Raw genomic sequence first — 17337 nt, forward strand, 5'->3', positions numbered from 1 at the left:
TGCCGGTCGTCTTGTTCGACCAACTAACGAAATGATGAGATATTCGCGAAAACTCGTACTTTCTACTCGGCTATAACTTTATAACAATACTAAATGGATTCAAGGTGGTATCCTTTTATTCCCCCTCAAAGTTTGTCACGATCTGAGATAAATGTACTTGTTAAACTACACAAAAGGCCGCGCTGGCTGCTGCGTACATGTATCATTTTGGAATCTTGATTTTGCTGTAGCCGGTTTTCACGATGAGATGCAATGATCGCTATAAAGGTTGTCTTGTGTGTAATATATTTAAGAGAAATTGAACACAATTGTAAAGTCGTTATCGAAAGTGAAGCTAGATTGAGGCAAGGTCTGTCAGTATATCTCATGCTCTTACCAATCAAGTATAAGATAAGTCGATGAAACATTTCAAATTCCTCCATGACGAACGAATATTTATACCTGTTTTCGTCATTAACATAACATACATAATCACATAAGTACTCTCGATGTCTGATGTCGAGCCACGAAAATAAAACACTTGAAATAATTATTCTACATTTTTTCGCAGATTTAGTATCGTGGTACAAGATGTAACATCATATATTCCGTATTATTTGTATAATAGACAGCCATATGCTTCATTAATTTTCAATGCGAAGTAATACATCCATGATAATTGAAAATTGCAATATTCTGAGCGTTCAATAATATTTCTACTATTATTGCGAAATATTACCCGTGATGACAATAAAAATGACAGTGTTTAGGCAGTGGTGACAGTGTTTATGCCATAAATCGAAATGGCAATTGCAAATGATGTTTCTTATACGTAATTCTTCCAATTGTCGATGCCGGACACCGGATGCTATAGGACGAATGCAAAAATTCTTGAATACTCGTGCTATAGACATCTGCGCTTTTCTGCAAGTAGAATATTCTACAACTACAGCTGGCAATAAGATATACCCATTTCCAGTACAGAAACAATGAATAGAATAATGAGTTGGAGTTGAGAATAAGATTCTATTCGTCCAGAATACATTTGTTAATTATTGCTTTAATAGTGTTAGAATTTAATCACGGAATTAAGATTAATAATCTGTGGAAGACACAATGTTTGTGTTGAAACAATATAATCTGATATTTATTAAACAATTATTACAGGGAATATAAGTGTGTTGTGGAATGTAGACAGTTGGCTAGTTATTCTCAGACTGACTGGCTTAGTGACCCATGGCCCTTGAAAAGGTTTTGAACCCCACTCTCTATGCAGTAATGAGTGTGACCTGTGTAGATGTCTGTGTGGCGTCACATGTGCCACGGAACCTTCTAGTAGCTTCTCGACGTTTTCTTTTTATTTATTAAAATTTTTTGTTTACTAAAATTTACAATCAATTCTCACATTGAGAATTTTCAGTAATTTTTTCTGGCGTGGCGCAGTGACATGGCTAATTATTTATAATAAGTTAATACTTATTATAGATAAGTATAATTTATAAGTATTATAAATAAGTAAATATTACTTAATTTAGATAACTAATTATAGGAATACTTGGATTCCGTAGGACCAGACAGGTTTTATTACGGTCTTGTAGAGGGTAATTTTATTCTATATGTTTAGCTTGGAGCGTCGGCCCGTGAGCCAATAGAATTTTTTTAGTTTGTCCTTTAGTTGCTTCGTTTCGTCTGTGATGTGGTTTTTCCATGTTAGTCTCCTGTCCAGGGTCATGCCCAGGTATCTGACTGAGTTCTTGCTAGGAATTGTTGTATTGTTGATGGTGACCTGGGGACAGGTTTGCTTTCGGAGCGTGAAAGTTACATGTGAGGATTTTTTTTCATTTTGAAGCCCCATTTATGAAACCACTTTTCCATAGAGGCGAGACATCGCTGGAGAGGGGATGAAGCAATTACCGGGTCTGCGTGGGAAGCTAATAGCGCTGTGTCGTCAGCAAATGTTGCTATTGTTATCTCAGTTGATATACGTAAATCGGCCGTGTAGATGGAGAACAGTAGGGGTTCGAGGACACTACCTTGGGGTATGCCAGATTCTATTGGGAATGTTGTGGAAGTGGTGTTTAAGCATTTAACCATGAATTGTCTGTTGGTTAGGTAGGGCTTTAGGATGGAGTAGTAGGTGTGTGGTAGGATTTTTTTAAGTTTGTATAGTAGCCCCTCATGCCATACTTTGTCGAATGCCTGTTGAATGTCTAGGAATACTGCTGAGCAATATTTTTCCTTTTCAAGGGTTTGGCTGATAATGTGAGTTATGCGATGGATTTGCTCTACTGTTGAATGTTGTTTCCGTTTGGAATTTTAGTGGGCCGTCCGAAGACGACAGACACAGGACGACAGAGACCTCAGTTAGTTCAACTACAAGCAACGAAGACTACAGACCCAGGACGACAGAGTCCTCAGTCTACAAGCATCGAAGGCTACAGACACAGAACGACAGAGTCCTCACTTAGTTCGGTTGAGTGCTACAACTAATACAAATAAAGTGCCGTCTAAATCTAACACTCGAGTTATTTCATCTCCTCCACCTTAAACGTTAAGTCATTCGAGGTACGCGATATCGACTAAAGAGCAACCGGTCAGGTCAAACCGATCAGTCGATATCTATGTCGAGTCGAGCTATGCGGACGTGTGAACCATTACCTCCGTAAGTGCGACAAGTGGGGAAAACAAAGTGACTCAAGATCGAGCCAATAGCTCAATAATGGAAAATATGCAGCAAGTACCACCAATAAAAATACTAAACAAAGGCGAAACTTATTTTATAAACAGAGCTGTAGAACGAAAAGGCAACAATGGCTTCAAGAAATTCCTCTCCAAACTCCTTCAGCGCACTGCCAGAAGAAATGGAATTAGACTCAGCGGAAAAACCAAAAACACACATCGCCAAACCACCACCAATCTACATAGATGCCCAAATTATAGACCCCCTAATAGAACTGCTAAACATCACGGCAGGTAAAGAAAACTACAGCATTAAGCAACTAAAACTGGACAAGGTAAAAGTGCAAACTAACACCCCGGAAACTTATGGAAAAGTGGTAAAAGTGTTAAAAGAGAGAAACGCCGGGTATCAACTTACCAGATTAAAACCGATAAAAGTTACAAAGCAGTAATCAGAGGATTACACCCAAAGACAAATACAAGTAACATATGCGAAGAACTAGCCAAAATCGGACACCAGGTAGGGGCAATAAATAACATAACTAGATATGATACTAAACAAGTATTAACGGTATTTCTAATAGAACTTGAACCTAAAAACAAAAACAAGGAAATTTTCGAAATTAAAAAAGTTCTAAACACAATAATTACAGTCGAGCCACCCGGACACAAAAAAGACATACCGCAATGTATGCGGTGTCAACAATATGGTCATACAAAAAATTACTGCAACAGAAACCCGGCGTGTGTCAAATGAGCAGAAATGCATCTAACAATGAACTACCCATACACGGGAAAAACAAACGATGTAAAATGTTACAACTGCAGTGGAAACCACCCAGCCAGCTACAAAGGCTGTATAGTCAGAAAACAACTTCAACGTATTCTGTCTCTGCCGCTTCGAAACAGGACATACAATAACTATCACAAACTACAAGACAGCGCAGAAATTGAGACATCAACAAATGTACAGCACGTAACGAACATCAACCGCAATAATACCAACACCATCGATAGCCGAAGCTACGCGCAAGTAACCAAACAATCGACATCCTTAGACAACCAGAACAGAAACATCAATGACTACAACAAAGGGCCCTAGAAACTAAAACATTCCTGTACAACAATAATATCGACATACTACTCGTTTCAGAAACACACTTCACTACAAAAAGTTATATAAAAATACCGTACTACACCATTTATGATACCAAGCATCCCTCAGGAAAAGTACACAGAGGGTCCGCAGTAATAATAAAAAACGACATTAAACACCACTTACACAGCCAAGATAGTAAGGAACATATACAAGTAACCACCGTTACTGTACAAACTAGCAGCAACCATTTACAGTTGTCAGCAGTATATGTACCACCGCGACATAAAATTACACCACAAAAGTGGGAAGAGTACTTTCAACATTTAGGTGACAAGTATATCGCAGCGGGAGACTACAACTCAAAGCACACACTATGGGGATCAAGAATCACTACACCTCGAGGTAGAACCTTGGAAAATTACATTAGAAACAATAACCTCAATATATTATCCACGGAAAGACCGACATACTGGCAGACAGACCTGAGCAAAATACCTGACTTACTTGATTTTGCAGTTACAAAGGGACTAAACCCAAATAAACTAAACATAGCACCTAGCCTCGAGTTTAGCTCCGATCATACACCCATAATAATTACATACAGAAACAAACCAATACTTTACAGCAATTCAGAGACATTATGCAATAAAACCACCAAATGGCAAACATTTAAAGAGATAATTGAGAACAAAATCAACTGCAACATCCTATTGAAAACACATGAACACATCGAGCATAAAAAGAGGACTAAAAAGGAAACACCCAACAGATCTCATAAAGGATATAACCTAACAAATACAAAGATGGTACCCCGCTGGGGGTTGCCACCCACATGGTAATTAAACAGCCAAAAAATTCTACCAAATGTCCAAATCGGACAAATTGTGAATGTAAACAACTGAATAAAAAAAAATATACATGTTTGCTATTTCTACCCTTTGGCTAAAGAAAGCTTTCACGATTTAATAATGTTTGGCAATTTAAGAAGCACCATGGAAGATAAGGAATTCGATATTTGTTTAGAGCGTCGATGGAAACCTAATATCCGATAGCCAACAACTTTTGCTCACTTAATTTCTTGGGAATTGTTAAATTTATAACATTCTATAGCATAAATGTTGTCACGTTAAAGGTCATTGGATTCGTTTCAACAAACTTCATAGTACGTACTAAGAAAAAGAAATATTTATGTGGTTTCATGCAACGATGAAAAAATATTCATGCCTTTGGTATTATTGCGCGATATTGTTATTCTCATACTTGTCTATCTCGGATAGACAAATAGATATGAACTTCTCCATACTATTGAATAGGCTCTTATACCGTGGAACACTATAGGTTCTTGTCTATGCTAGCGTATAACCAAACAGGGTGGATCCATAATTTTATAAAATATTGTATATGGTAGCGTGTCATCTTCAGTACCTAGCCGCATTGTGCAGTACTGGTCCGGAAACAACCAGAACCATAAGTTTGACCGCTCTCGTTTCTTCTCTGATATTACTAAAGCAATCGAGAAATGCAATTTCTGATCTAATATCTCCTCTCTCTGAAGGCATACAAGTATGCACATACATAAGTACTTTATCGAGTGAACGTCGTTTATGAGTAGGGGACGCTAAAATGAGTGTCGAATTTCTAAGTCGGTATGACAGTCACATCGGGCTACAAAGATGCAAAAGATACTGTATCTCTTCTTATCTTGCCTATGTGTGTATCTACCTATTTATCTGCCTGACTTATCGTTGTTATCATCTGACTGTGTTCTCTTTGCACCCGGTAGGTGGCACCGTTTTACCTTTCCTTATCTTATTATTTTTTCTCATATTATCGTACCAACCTGCCGTTTCTGTTTATCGCTTTCACGTTGATCTTTATCGCTCTAGTCGCGTATTTCTCTGAACAGTTTCAACTTCCTTGCAGACTGCCTTTTCTCTCACTTTCTTTCCGTATCTTTACTTTCTCGAATTAATCACTTCTTTCCCTTACCCTCTATGTATTACTCCACTTTTTCTTTAAACCATGAAAACTACAATTTTATCTGTCCTCCTTTGTTAACACGTGTTATTTCTACACTTATCAGCACAGGACCTTCAATATTAGAAATCAATTCAATATGTTCCTGTTTAAGTAAAAATACGAATATTTTTTTCAAGTATACACGTTATAGCTATTTCATATTTTGAGGAAAATATATCTTTCAAATATAAAAGAAATTTGTTTACTACTTGAAAAAGAACATTATTTTTCCGTATATAAAAGAAATATTTATATGAATAGTTTATTTTAGCCTCCAGACCGTAAAAGCTGTGCTTGCAATTCATTTTTTTCATACACACGCATATCCCTAAATTGACCCTTATTTTCTATCAAATAGAATGAAATATTTATTTTATATTAAAATCAAAATATCTTTCACTCTTCTTTGGATATTGAGTGAATGCGTATACAGTATTATTGCTATTAGGATATGAATCGAGTATCGAAATTTTCGGGAAGTATAGAAAGGATATCGAAACTTCCGTGCGATATCCTTTTTATGCAGCACTAGTTTGGTATCGATTAGAAAAGAATCAATATCGATAACGGATGCCAGTATTTTCGATATGTATTGATAACAGATCGAAATGATTTTATGTGAATTTATGTTCTATTAATCGGTTATTAATTTCAACGATTATATGCATATTAAAACATCATCTCCCATATAGAATTATTATTATGTGAAATTAAATATGTATTGTATATAATTACTTTGTCTACAAACATACAAACCTTCCAATGTTTGTTGATACCTATCCTCGGGTTCTCCTTTATTTTATTCACCAGATATGTCGCCATGAGTGTCATACTTTTAGACATAGCTCTACATTCGACGACATTTAACTGCGCAGCTGGATCAGTACTGACAGCGTCCCCAAGTGAATAACCTAATAATTTAGGATATAATTCCTGTATATAGGAAAATCCGACTATGAAAGATTTCAGTATTCGCATTTATAGCCACAACACAAATCCTATGCGTAAAAATTGCAGATATAAAAAATGAACAAACTTTAAGAATAATAGGGAGAGTTAGGTACTGTCGCCAGGTTCCTTGACCACCGACACTGCCTACTATGTATCTATTTTCAATGTTCACTTCGAACGTATAAATCGAAATAACTCCAGCGCCGATTGTAAGAGAGTTCCTCATTGCGGCAATGACATCTATGTCTCCTGGTTTTGAATGCTGAACCGACTCGGGAACTTTCGAGGACCTGCCAGCTAAACAAATTAAAGACATTATAATACGCGTACCGCGTGCTACAGCGCTCGTTACAATAAGGAGATCAAGATCCCGAAGGACCGTGCCTGGTCCGAATTAGTTGAAGCAGTCGAGTCGGACCAATGGGGAAGGTCATAAAGGACGGAGACGCGAGAACTTCGCGCGAAATGCCCTCTGGTAACGATGGAGATGGAACCTGTTCCCGCAAGAGGACAGTGCTGCAGAACAGTCGCGGGAAACAACATGGCCGATAGAATGGATAGATGACTGGGAAGTCACGGAGGAAGAGATGTGGGAGGCGACCAGAAGAATGTCCCTCGCGACGTGGCGCCGGGCCCGGACGGAATCCCGGGCCGGATCTGGGGGGAAGTGATAGGGGTCATTGCTCTCAAACTTCGGCGCCTCTACACAAGATGTCTGTGTAAAGGTAAAGAGAGGATTCAGAAATACAAATAGTTGACTTTATTTCACACACAACAGCTATACAATGTATTACACTCTTAAGACCTTGATAACCCTCTTGCACGCACGCTTGTTGTCAACCGACTCTTCCAGAAACTTCTAACAGCTTCTAACGGTCCTTTGTCTCAACTCAGACCGGGACGCCCTCTAACGCTTACACACACATTCACATGTACAGTGTAAATGTATCATCTCCCTAACAGTCTGAGAGAGGGAGTTTACCCCCGGGCATGGCGGACGGCGAGGCTGGTCTTACTCCGTAAAGAGGGCGGACCGATGATTTCGCCGTCGGTGTGTTGGCCGATATGCCTACTGGACGAGACCCGCAAACTCCTCGAGAGACTGGCTGCCGCCCGCCTGGAGCGACACATGGCGGGGCGGGTGCCAGGTTGGCACGAAAGCTGGTACGGCTTCCGGAAGGGACGTTGGACGATTTACGTGGTCAGACGCGTGTGGGCGCTCACGGAAGACATGGTTTCCCGGGACGGCGTGGCGCTGGCGGTCTCTCTGGACATCGTCAACGCATTCAACTCCATGCCGTGGGGCTGGATAGTGGCGGCCCTGGAGCACTTCGAGGTTCCCAGATACCTCGATCGACTATTTAAGAGGTACTTGGCTCCCCCGAATGGCCTTTGGCGGATGAGCAGCGTCCAACCTGCTCCGGAACCGTCCTGGAGAGACGGTAGGGCTTAGAAAACGCCCCGTTCGACCTGTGACGAGCGACAGCCCCTGTCAGACTTAGCTAATCCAGGTAGTACTGGGTGCCTGGTGCGCTGGTTGGGCGTAACCTCAACCCCTATGGCCATAGGGGTGCCCGGGTACTGTATGGTGATAAATTTGCGCTAAGGAAAGCACCCGTTACCAAAGATGAGAATACCTGGATCGGCTGATCCGCGCCTACCTCGACGGGAGGTGCAAAGGCACGAGCAGAAAGGGAGAGAAAGAGAAACTCTCACCCTTGTAGGATAACGCGTTGGAGAGGAATGGCGGTCAGGCGGCCTAGAGCCGCTTCGTCGCCGTTCCAGCGGACCGCGACTAGAAGGGGGAATGGCGCTAGGGTCAATGCCCCCCCCCCCCCCTAGCGCCAAATTCTACAATCAGGGAATTTTTTAGGACTGGCTCGAACAAGAGGACGCGGGAGGGGGGTGCAACGGGAAAATAATTCGTAAGAGGTCCCTGGAGCACTCCTGTCATACGCGTGGGAAGGTCATCGTGGAGTTTTAATCGGTAAGAGACCGACACTACTCTGCTGTTACCGATTATTAGCAGCAGCGAAGTGTCCATGAGAATTTCTCCACGTGCAAAAAAAAGTCCGTTATTATCGCGCATTCTTATAATCAATGAATCAGTTAGTTAGTATTGAGCAATCTTACAGCGATTAATATCGAGCGAACGTACACATTACCTTGTATACTCATATCGAACAACACTGAGCGAACGACGACTAACTCTGTGCTACAAATAATTTTAAATACATTTAACTATACAAAGGATTAACTCTTCTCGTCACTATTTATACCAACATGTTTAATCGTACTCCACAGACTGAAATTAACGTCACCGACGGTCAACGGTACAAGCACTTTCATTGATGATTTGATATTAGTAGTGGCCGTCGATGAGAATATTTATTAGAACTAATAAGGATTACGATTTTTATACATTCATATCTTTATTAATCTGATTACTACAAACCATGCCATTATATATGCATATTTTTATATATCGCCTTTTTAATCTAATTACGTGCGAAGCCCAATGTTGTGGAACCTGAAGAACGAGGTGGTCCATGTGGTGCGGGTCTGCATTCTGTCCACAATAATACACACGTTTCATTGGAAAATTGGCCAACTAGTTGACTGCGACGTGAATCGTGAGCAATCGTATATGGACCAGATAGAGTTTACGCCTTTGCTTAGCTTTAACACAATTTGCTATGGAGTCATGAACGTAAAAATCGCAAATATAATGCACTTGTTATCGATGCAGGCACATAATTCCATTCTCGATTAAATCCTTAAAATTATCGCATGCAATCTTTCGCGAACCCTAATCCTGATATTTGTTGATTGAGGATGTTACTGCATCGATTATATGGTACGAAAGCGTAGTTGCAACTTAAGTAGCATCCGATAGCAAAAGTTGCGCCGAGTGCCATAGCTATTTGGAGTGTATGAATTCGACAAATTTTTTAAAATTATAAGTTTTGTCTGGTATTCGCCGATGATCGATTTAAAATATTTTATGTAAACACTTTAGCGAATATGCATAAGTAAAGGCGATAATTAATCTTATTTTTTAGGAATACGTGGCCGATTTAATCTTTGATATGGATTAAAAAGCCGTAATATTAAGTTCTGAATCGCCAAGTTTTTCACTTGGTCGCTGAAAATATATTGTGAATAAAGCCAATTTAAGCGGAAGGAGTAATTTGCGAACCATGATTCTTTTGAGACTTCCTTCCTCGTTGAGGAAAATTGGTCGAAATATCCCTGTGCTTGGCTTGATCTCCTTACACGAACGAAAACATGCCAGATTGAGCAACATAGTGCAGAACGATTCCAAATGATCGATGCATGGTTAGTAGCTTACAAGTCGTAGAGATTATGGGATTCGCAGACGTAAATCATCCTGCGAAACGTTTTTTAAGAAAAATCATAGATTAAACATCAAATCTGCATACACATTAAAATCCGTAACATCATGTCGTAAACTGCTCCAGGGTGCTTTCGAATAAAGAGGATTAGTATTTCCTCTGAACTTTCGCCTTCATAAATAATTAGTAAACAAATGAACATGTAAACAATTTTTTTGCAAGTTTACACATCGTAGGAAAATCGCTCATGCACTGCGGTGGCCGGACTGTTCCCAGATAAATCGTAACAAAAATAACAATATCCACAGAAAAACCGCGAACGCATTACGAACTTATGAGCTGTTAATAAACATGGCACTATGCTATTTTGTATGAATCACACACAATTTTCGTACAAATCATTGATCACATACATATACATGAAATGAAAACCAATATAATATTTAAATTTAACTTAAATAAAAACTTACCTACTACTTATTATGTGAAATAATATTTTATCCAGCCTGAATGTCACATCTAGTTTTTATTTCGTTGACTGTATCATATATTTTAACGCCGACTGGTCAAACAACTACAAGGTTCATGAACAAACAACTTGAGGACCAAAGTGAGCCTTTAGACCAAACAAAGGATTCTTAAAAAAGTTTTACTTTAGAACTATCTTGTTTTAAAATATATTTATTTTCTATCATGATTGTTTATTGCTCAGAAGACTTTTCAATGATAAATTATTATTGTCAACGAATAACTATCTCGTAACTTTTATTTGGTGGAGGATGATAGAAGTTTCTGTCATTATAATAATGTCATTGTAATGGAAAAATGTTCATAGTCAGCGAGCAGGTGAATTGCTTACAGCTCAGAAATCATGTGGGTATAAATACATGTATTCTTATTAAAATTTTATAAAAAAAAATAAACAATGTCATAAATGGATTTATTTAGGAAGGAGACGAATGAAAAGACAAAATGAAAAGTATGATGAATCCCTTCTTCATAAAATTGTATTTATATTGTCTTTGGTTCAAAGATAAAAAAGTAACGTTCAAGTAGTCAGTATACAAAACATAATATTATCCATAACAAAATTATTATACCGGATATTTTGGTGATCTGATGTATCCAGTACAACCTGAAATAACAAAAAATATTTATATTTATATTAATTCCTATTTTTTTTATAAGAAGATACTTTTATACGCACCTTGCTAATCGTTGTCGGGCTGTTGGCTGAAACTCTTGTTTTAGAATAAATTTCTTAATTCCCATCAGGTAAACTTCAACATACTTCTCCCAATTCATATCCCGTAAATCTAGTTTGACCATATCGCTGTCCTTCAACATTTTCACCTTCCTCGCCAAGTCGGAACAGTTATCCCTTTGAAAAGTCCATTCGTTCGTGGTGAAATGTGTTACCGATATGAACAACTTGTTGCCAGATTTTAGAAGTTTCATCATTCTGAAACATCATTTTTAATTATTAATGTAGATGAACACAAAGATTGCCCCAGAAAGATTGTCCTGGTTGTTCGGGGATCGATAGAATACTCACATTGGTTTACTACCTCGGAGTCTTAAAAATGTATCTATGACGAACGCAGGCAAAACATACGGAATTACACTCAGAAGATGGAAAATATATTTATTAGCTATCATTGGACAACCCGGGTACCATAGCGTATCGTTCATTGGCGTTTCTCTGCTATACTTCAACACGAGCTGTCGCAACTGACCCCACCTTGACAATTGGAACATTTACATTATTACAATTATTGCAATTATGCTTAAATCACAGTTTACTGTCATCTGTGTATCTCGGGATATATTATGTAATTTAGGTAAATATTATGTTATGTCACTACTTTTCTAAATTGAAGTATTGAGAGCAAAAGCGAACTTTTGTATTCTACGTTTATTTGCGTATAGTTCACATTACTTAAATAAACTGAGCTTTTGGAATACTATAACAATCGAATTACACGAGTTGAAAAAGATTCGTAATACATTTTACCTAAAAGGAATAGCGCTACTCGTGCAGTTGTAAACTTTGACTTCGTGCTCAGGATGTAGCGTGATATGCCATGCAGTACATATTATCATGTCGACTACGAAATCGACGGGCACTACATCTAATCTTGCATCTTTCCTACCCCGTATTGCTGTTGCACATCCTCTACTGACTAACAAAAGGATACCTGGTAACATTAAATTGGTTTAGAAATTATTTGTGATTTTCGATTAGTAGAGATGTAGCACTAAATAGATTGGAAAGAAGTCTCGTAATTGTGAACAACAACAAACTTGAGCTATAATAATAAAGATCTAGTGGAAATCCTCTCATTTAGCTTCCCACAAACCAACAGATTAACTCCACTTTTCTGAAATGTGACGAATATTGAACAATTATCATTGAAAAAGATTTCTGAAAATACCTGTTATTGCAGAAATATTCTCTAGCCAACCAGAACATGGTTCTTCCAAAGAGGCACCAATTATGCTTGGCCGCACTATCGCAACTGGCAGATCTTTGCACTTGCTTGCTACAATCTGCTCTGCTAAATTCTTACTGAATGTGTATGTGTTTGGATAAGTTTTTAATATCTCTTTTTCTATTTGATCCATCGACGTTTTGTCGAATTTGTCACACATATCGATCACCTCTGAAGGTTTCAAGCTCGTGCTGCGGAGTTAATAATATGTGAACATATTCTTCACGCTATAATTACAAATATTATATTCGTAAACTATAGAACAACGTTTGCGCATAACTTATCCTTACGTATAAACTTTTTCCTCGATCTCATGTAGATTAGCATTACTAAAAGCTGTGCTAACGTGGACGAAGCTAATTGGATGCTTTAATTCGTTCCAAAGTTCGATGACACGAGCAGTACCTTTCGTATTCACATTAACAGCCACGTGCAACGGCTCGTTGAATATCACAGTGGCCGCGGCGTGAAACACTATATTTACTTTCTCTAACAACAGATTTCTATCTTCTCGCGAAAGACCTAAATCTGGCAGACTCACGTCACCTTGCAAGGGATAAACTTTGCTCAAAACTGAGGGGTGTTTTGCTTTGATGTCATCGTAAATCTGAAGACGAAAAAATACCAGCTCAGTTCCAGAAAAGAAATTTAATCAATTTGGCTCCTGACAAGCAAAAGTATTGAAAGAAACAAGAATAATATTTACGAACGGGATCATCTATGAGCTTCTTAAATCGTTGTTCTATCGTTTCATCCGTTTTTGGACGAAGTAGTATAAAAATGGCAGCAATGCGAGGACACATGCGGATCAGTTTTTCCAGGAGACCTTTTCCAACGAAACCGGTTGCTCCAGTCAGAAGAATCCCACTCCCGGCGTAGAATTCTTCGAGAGTATTCGTCTTATCCAACCCTTTGTTGATCGCATTTTCATTCCTTTCTTTATTGATTGTATTCATGTTTTAGGATCTTCACACTTGCTGTCCCTATATTTGCCACTGAATTATCAAATAGTAAGTCGAAAAGTTTTTAAAATAATGCACAAAATTTGTTATAGTTGTAATCTTCAACTTAAACAATCTTTTTTTTGTACTTTCCACCAGCTCCTTTATTTTTTGTTTTATTTGTATACAGTGTGGTTGGTAACCGGTGGTACAAGCGGAAAGGGGGTGATTCTACGCGAAAAAAGAAATCGAAAATATACAATAAAAATTTTTCGTTTGAGGCTTTGTTTTCGAGAAAATCGACTTTGAATTTTCGCTCGGTACGCGTGCACTTTATCACGTCTCGTTATAACGGATCTCACTGCAGATCGTTGTCTCGATGGAAAAATTAAAAAAAAATATATAAAAAAAAAATAATTTTTATTGTATATTTTCGACTTCTTTTTTCGCCTAGAATCACCCCCTTTCCGCTTGTACCACCAGTTACCAGTTACTGTATATGTGGATATTATCGTATACAGTGAGCGCTAATTTGTGTGAAAAATGTGCATGGTTCGTGCGAGACATTGAATAATCACGTGACAATTATCCCATGATAGTCTTAGTATAAATAAGGCTAGTCACGTAGGGACAGGGCAGTTCAGTAAACATTTGTAAATAGGGCAGTTCACTTGAAATTTCGTCAAGGTACAATTCAGTTAAAAAATTTGTAGAGAGTTCAGTCAGTTGAGTTCAGTTATTCCGTTCAGTTATAGAGTTCAGTCAGTTGAGTTCAGTTATTCCGTTCAGTTATAGAGTTCAGTCAAGTTAATTGAAATTTTGTCAAGAGTCGGTTAAAAATTTATCGAGAGTTAATATCAAGTTCAGAAGAAACAGCAGTCTTTGCGAAGCCGAGAATTGTTTTACTATAACCTTTGAGTAATGTCAGGAAGTAAAACCGAGTATTTATTAATCGTCAACCATTAATACAGTCAGTCTTCCAACAACTACACTAACTGAGTATGATAGTCCGAGAGTGCGATTAACAACGCATATAAGCAAGGTGAGAAGCAAAACATCTCCTTGCTCGGATTTCGGACTTGCACCACATTTACTACTCGAATAAAATTATACATTGACTATTATTGTCAACAATCAGGAAGATACTGAGAGTGTTCATTTGTTCCAAGAAAACCTTAATTCTCTCCGTGCTAGTACTCCTGCACATAGCGGCTATGTCAGAATAGGAATTTTATTTATGAATTGTATTGATACGCTAGTTAACGCTGCTTATGCGGTTACATTAACGTATTAGAACATCGGGGATACTGCAGTTTGGAATCTGAGAATAGTGTCGCTCTTTAGAAGGGTGCGACAAAATTATGAAACCTTTCTATTCAGTCGTTTGCCTTATTTCAAAAATTAGCGAACGAGAATCGAACTGATCGAAACAGTTTAACGACTATTTCTGGTGGTAGCAACTACCGTTTTAATTTAGATATAATTCGAGAAACCCCGGATTCGACATGTAGAATTACACATAACGATTATGAACACCGAAGATCAAGACCAGATCGTAACATTGTATACAGTAGAATGTTAATAGCGTTCACAGTTCGTGATATCAACCGATCAGTTGCAACCTGACTGATCGCCAATTAGTTGAAAATTCGCATCATACTGTGCACGTATTTTATTAGCGTTCGTGCACAATGTATTTTAATGTATCTTTCCTTTATTAGATTCAATGAATTCTGATTATAAGACTTTGGTATGAAACTAATAGTACTCCAGCTATCGAAACAAAACAAAACAAAAACTCGAAAGTGGTGTAAATGCAATAGAATTAACAAATATATATAATGTTGGGAAAATCCACAATCACAGACGATGAATGTATTGATGTAATCAACTTGTTTCCCTGTGAGACAGCAAATGAAATGGTACCTTGAAATATGTATAATTTTACGTGCTAGACTAGGTTAACCGCGAAGTAGTAATACTTGTATGTGAATATGAGTGTGTGGAAGTATGTGCGTGCGCGGCGTCTCGAAAACAGATGAATGTAAACTGTTCAGTCGGATAACAGTCGGGTATAGAAGAAAGTGCTGACACTCGAGTAAGTGTGTATCGATGAATATCTTTGAAATCGTTTATCAAATAAATATATAACTATTCTAATATAAATTCTAAGAATAAATTTAGTGTTTCTATACCATTATTTCGGCTATTAAGATCCAAAATTCTCAACAGTAACGAAGAAGTGCTTTCTTATGATGAACCGCGCGTAGCATTAAAGAAGTGGACTCAATGATTCACAGTATAAAATTATTATTTTATTATTCCATTATTTATTATTCCGTTGACAAGTATATTTATAAAGAAAGTGATAAATAAAATGAAGGAAATGTATTTTACCAGGAAGTATACTTCAGTTTATTTGCGTATGTTTCAGTTTATTTTATTAAAAACAAGGGATCTGTACCATTTAACACGTTGACGGCCTCGAAACCCGTATTCGGCTGTCGCTTATTTGACTACTTGCGAAGGATCATCTTAGTTATTTGAAAAGATATTCCAGAAGAAATAATAAAACCATTGAATTATTATAAAAGTAATACGAAAATGGTTTATTAAAAAAAATTATTTAGAATGTACAACTTTAAAGCATTCTATACATAGCTGAGGTTAGTCGGGACAACTTGGACAATAAGTTGTTGTTTTCTTTAAATTCTTTTGTATCTTTGTTCGGTCCATTCGACGTCTTTTATTTGCATAACATGTTTGCATGCGCGTCTAATGCTTCTTCCGCAATCAATTTTCCGAACGGCGATATTATGCTGACTCCGTCGAAGACAAGGATTTTTCGTATTTTCAGACAACCCTAATAACCTTGCAGCTAATAACTCTCTAAATATTCTAATATTTATATCCTTCCTTGTTGCAATTTTGTAAACCGTCAAAGCGTTTACGACAGAAATTCCCAGAAGGAGTTGAACGCCAATTTTTTTGTATCATTTGATTCCTTTTCTAATTTTGGTAGCATAAGAGACCATTTGGTCGAAATAATCTATACTACACTTTCCTTCATTATATTCAACAACAGCTAGTGATTTTAATATTGCGAACAAACGAAACGAGAGATCATTCTTGAGACTACCGCATGAGCGACTCGCATTACTAAAATATCCATGGGAGTACCTAGCAGACACTTGGTACTTGGTAGTGTGACACGCATGGCCTAACGGAGATTTCCTTGAAAACACGCGTGACAGTCAACGTGTTAAAATGTAAAATAAATAAAATATTTCGCATGATTAATACAGTCTCCGCGGAGTGTATTTTCAACTTTCATAAACACGAGAAGTCGAAGCAAGTCCTAACAGTAACTTGTGAAAAATCGTTCCTAAACTCAACTTTTTCCAGAAAATAGCCAAAGTTTCATGCAACTATCACATAAAGGCGAATGTTACGATCACCTTTAGTGATTCGTTATAAATTATGGAATAACCACAATAATGAACCATTTTTACTGTGTAAAGTGTAGAGTACAAAATAAATATTTGAGAATTCAAAAGCTTCATTTAAAGTATTGTAGTAATTAATGATCCGATGGTATTTTTTAAATATGCGATATTGGTAACGACGATTAATAGTTAATAGAAAACACGATTGAATTGTTGTATGATAAGGAATTGTCTGTTACCTGTAGCTATTTCCACTTTGTATTCTTTACCAAAGATCAAACAAAAATGCGTCTGCACGATAGTAGATCTTGAAACGTCTGTCACAGTACTGTAATGATCACGATGTGGCACTACTCTGGATACTCGTACTTTTAA

The 17337-nt window shown here is 37.6% G+C and overlaps 1 protein-coding gene across 5 annotated transcripts in view; it reads right to left on the reverse strand.

The window, feature by feature from the left end:
- Positions 1-11058: 11058 nt before the first annotated feature.
- The window catches only part of LOC138188679 (putative fatty acyl-CoA reductase CG5065), a 78003-nt gene continuing 71724 nt past the window's right edge, over positions 11059-17337 (reverse strand). For 2 of the 5 annotated variants that reach the window (XM_069130664.1, XM_069130663.1), the window contains exons 3-8: positions 12866-13182; positions 12519-12766; positions 12098-12281; positions 11639-11824; positions 11291-11545; positions 11059-11218 (exon numbers count right to left, since the gene is read on the reverse strand). In XM_069130664.1, the coding sequence (XP_068986765.1) occupies positions 11140-11218; positions 11291-11545; positions 11639-11824; positions 12098-12281; positions 12519-12766; positions 12866-13182 (1269 nt within the window). In that variant the 3' untranslated portion in view covers positions 11059-11139. Of the gene's footprint in view, positions 11219-11290; positions 11546-11638; positions 11825-12097; positions 12282-12518; positions 12767-12865; positions 13183-13285; positions 13571-17201; positions 17303-17337 lie in introns of those variants that run through there. The other 3 variants (XM_069130665.1, XM_069130662.1, XM_069130666.1) reach the window with 3 other exon arrangements.

The sequence above is a fragment of the Bombus flavifrons genome, chromosome 17 (genome assembly GCF_040668555.2).
Source record: "Bombus flavifrons isolate JBK064 chromosome 17, iyBomFlav1_principal, whole genome shotgun sequence".
NCBI classification, from domain to species: Eukaryota; Metazoa; Arthropoda; class Insecta; order Hymenoptera; family Apidae; genus Bombus; species Bombus flavifrons.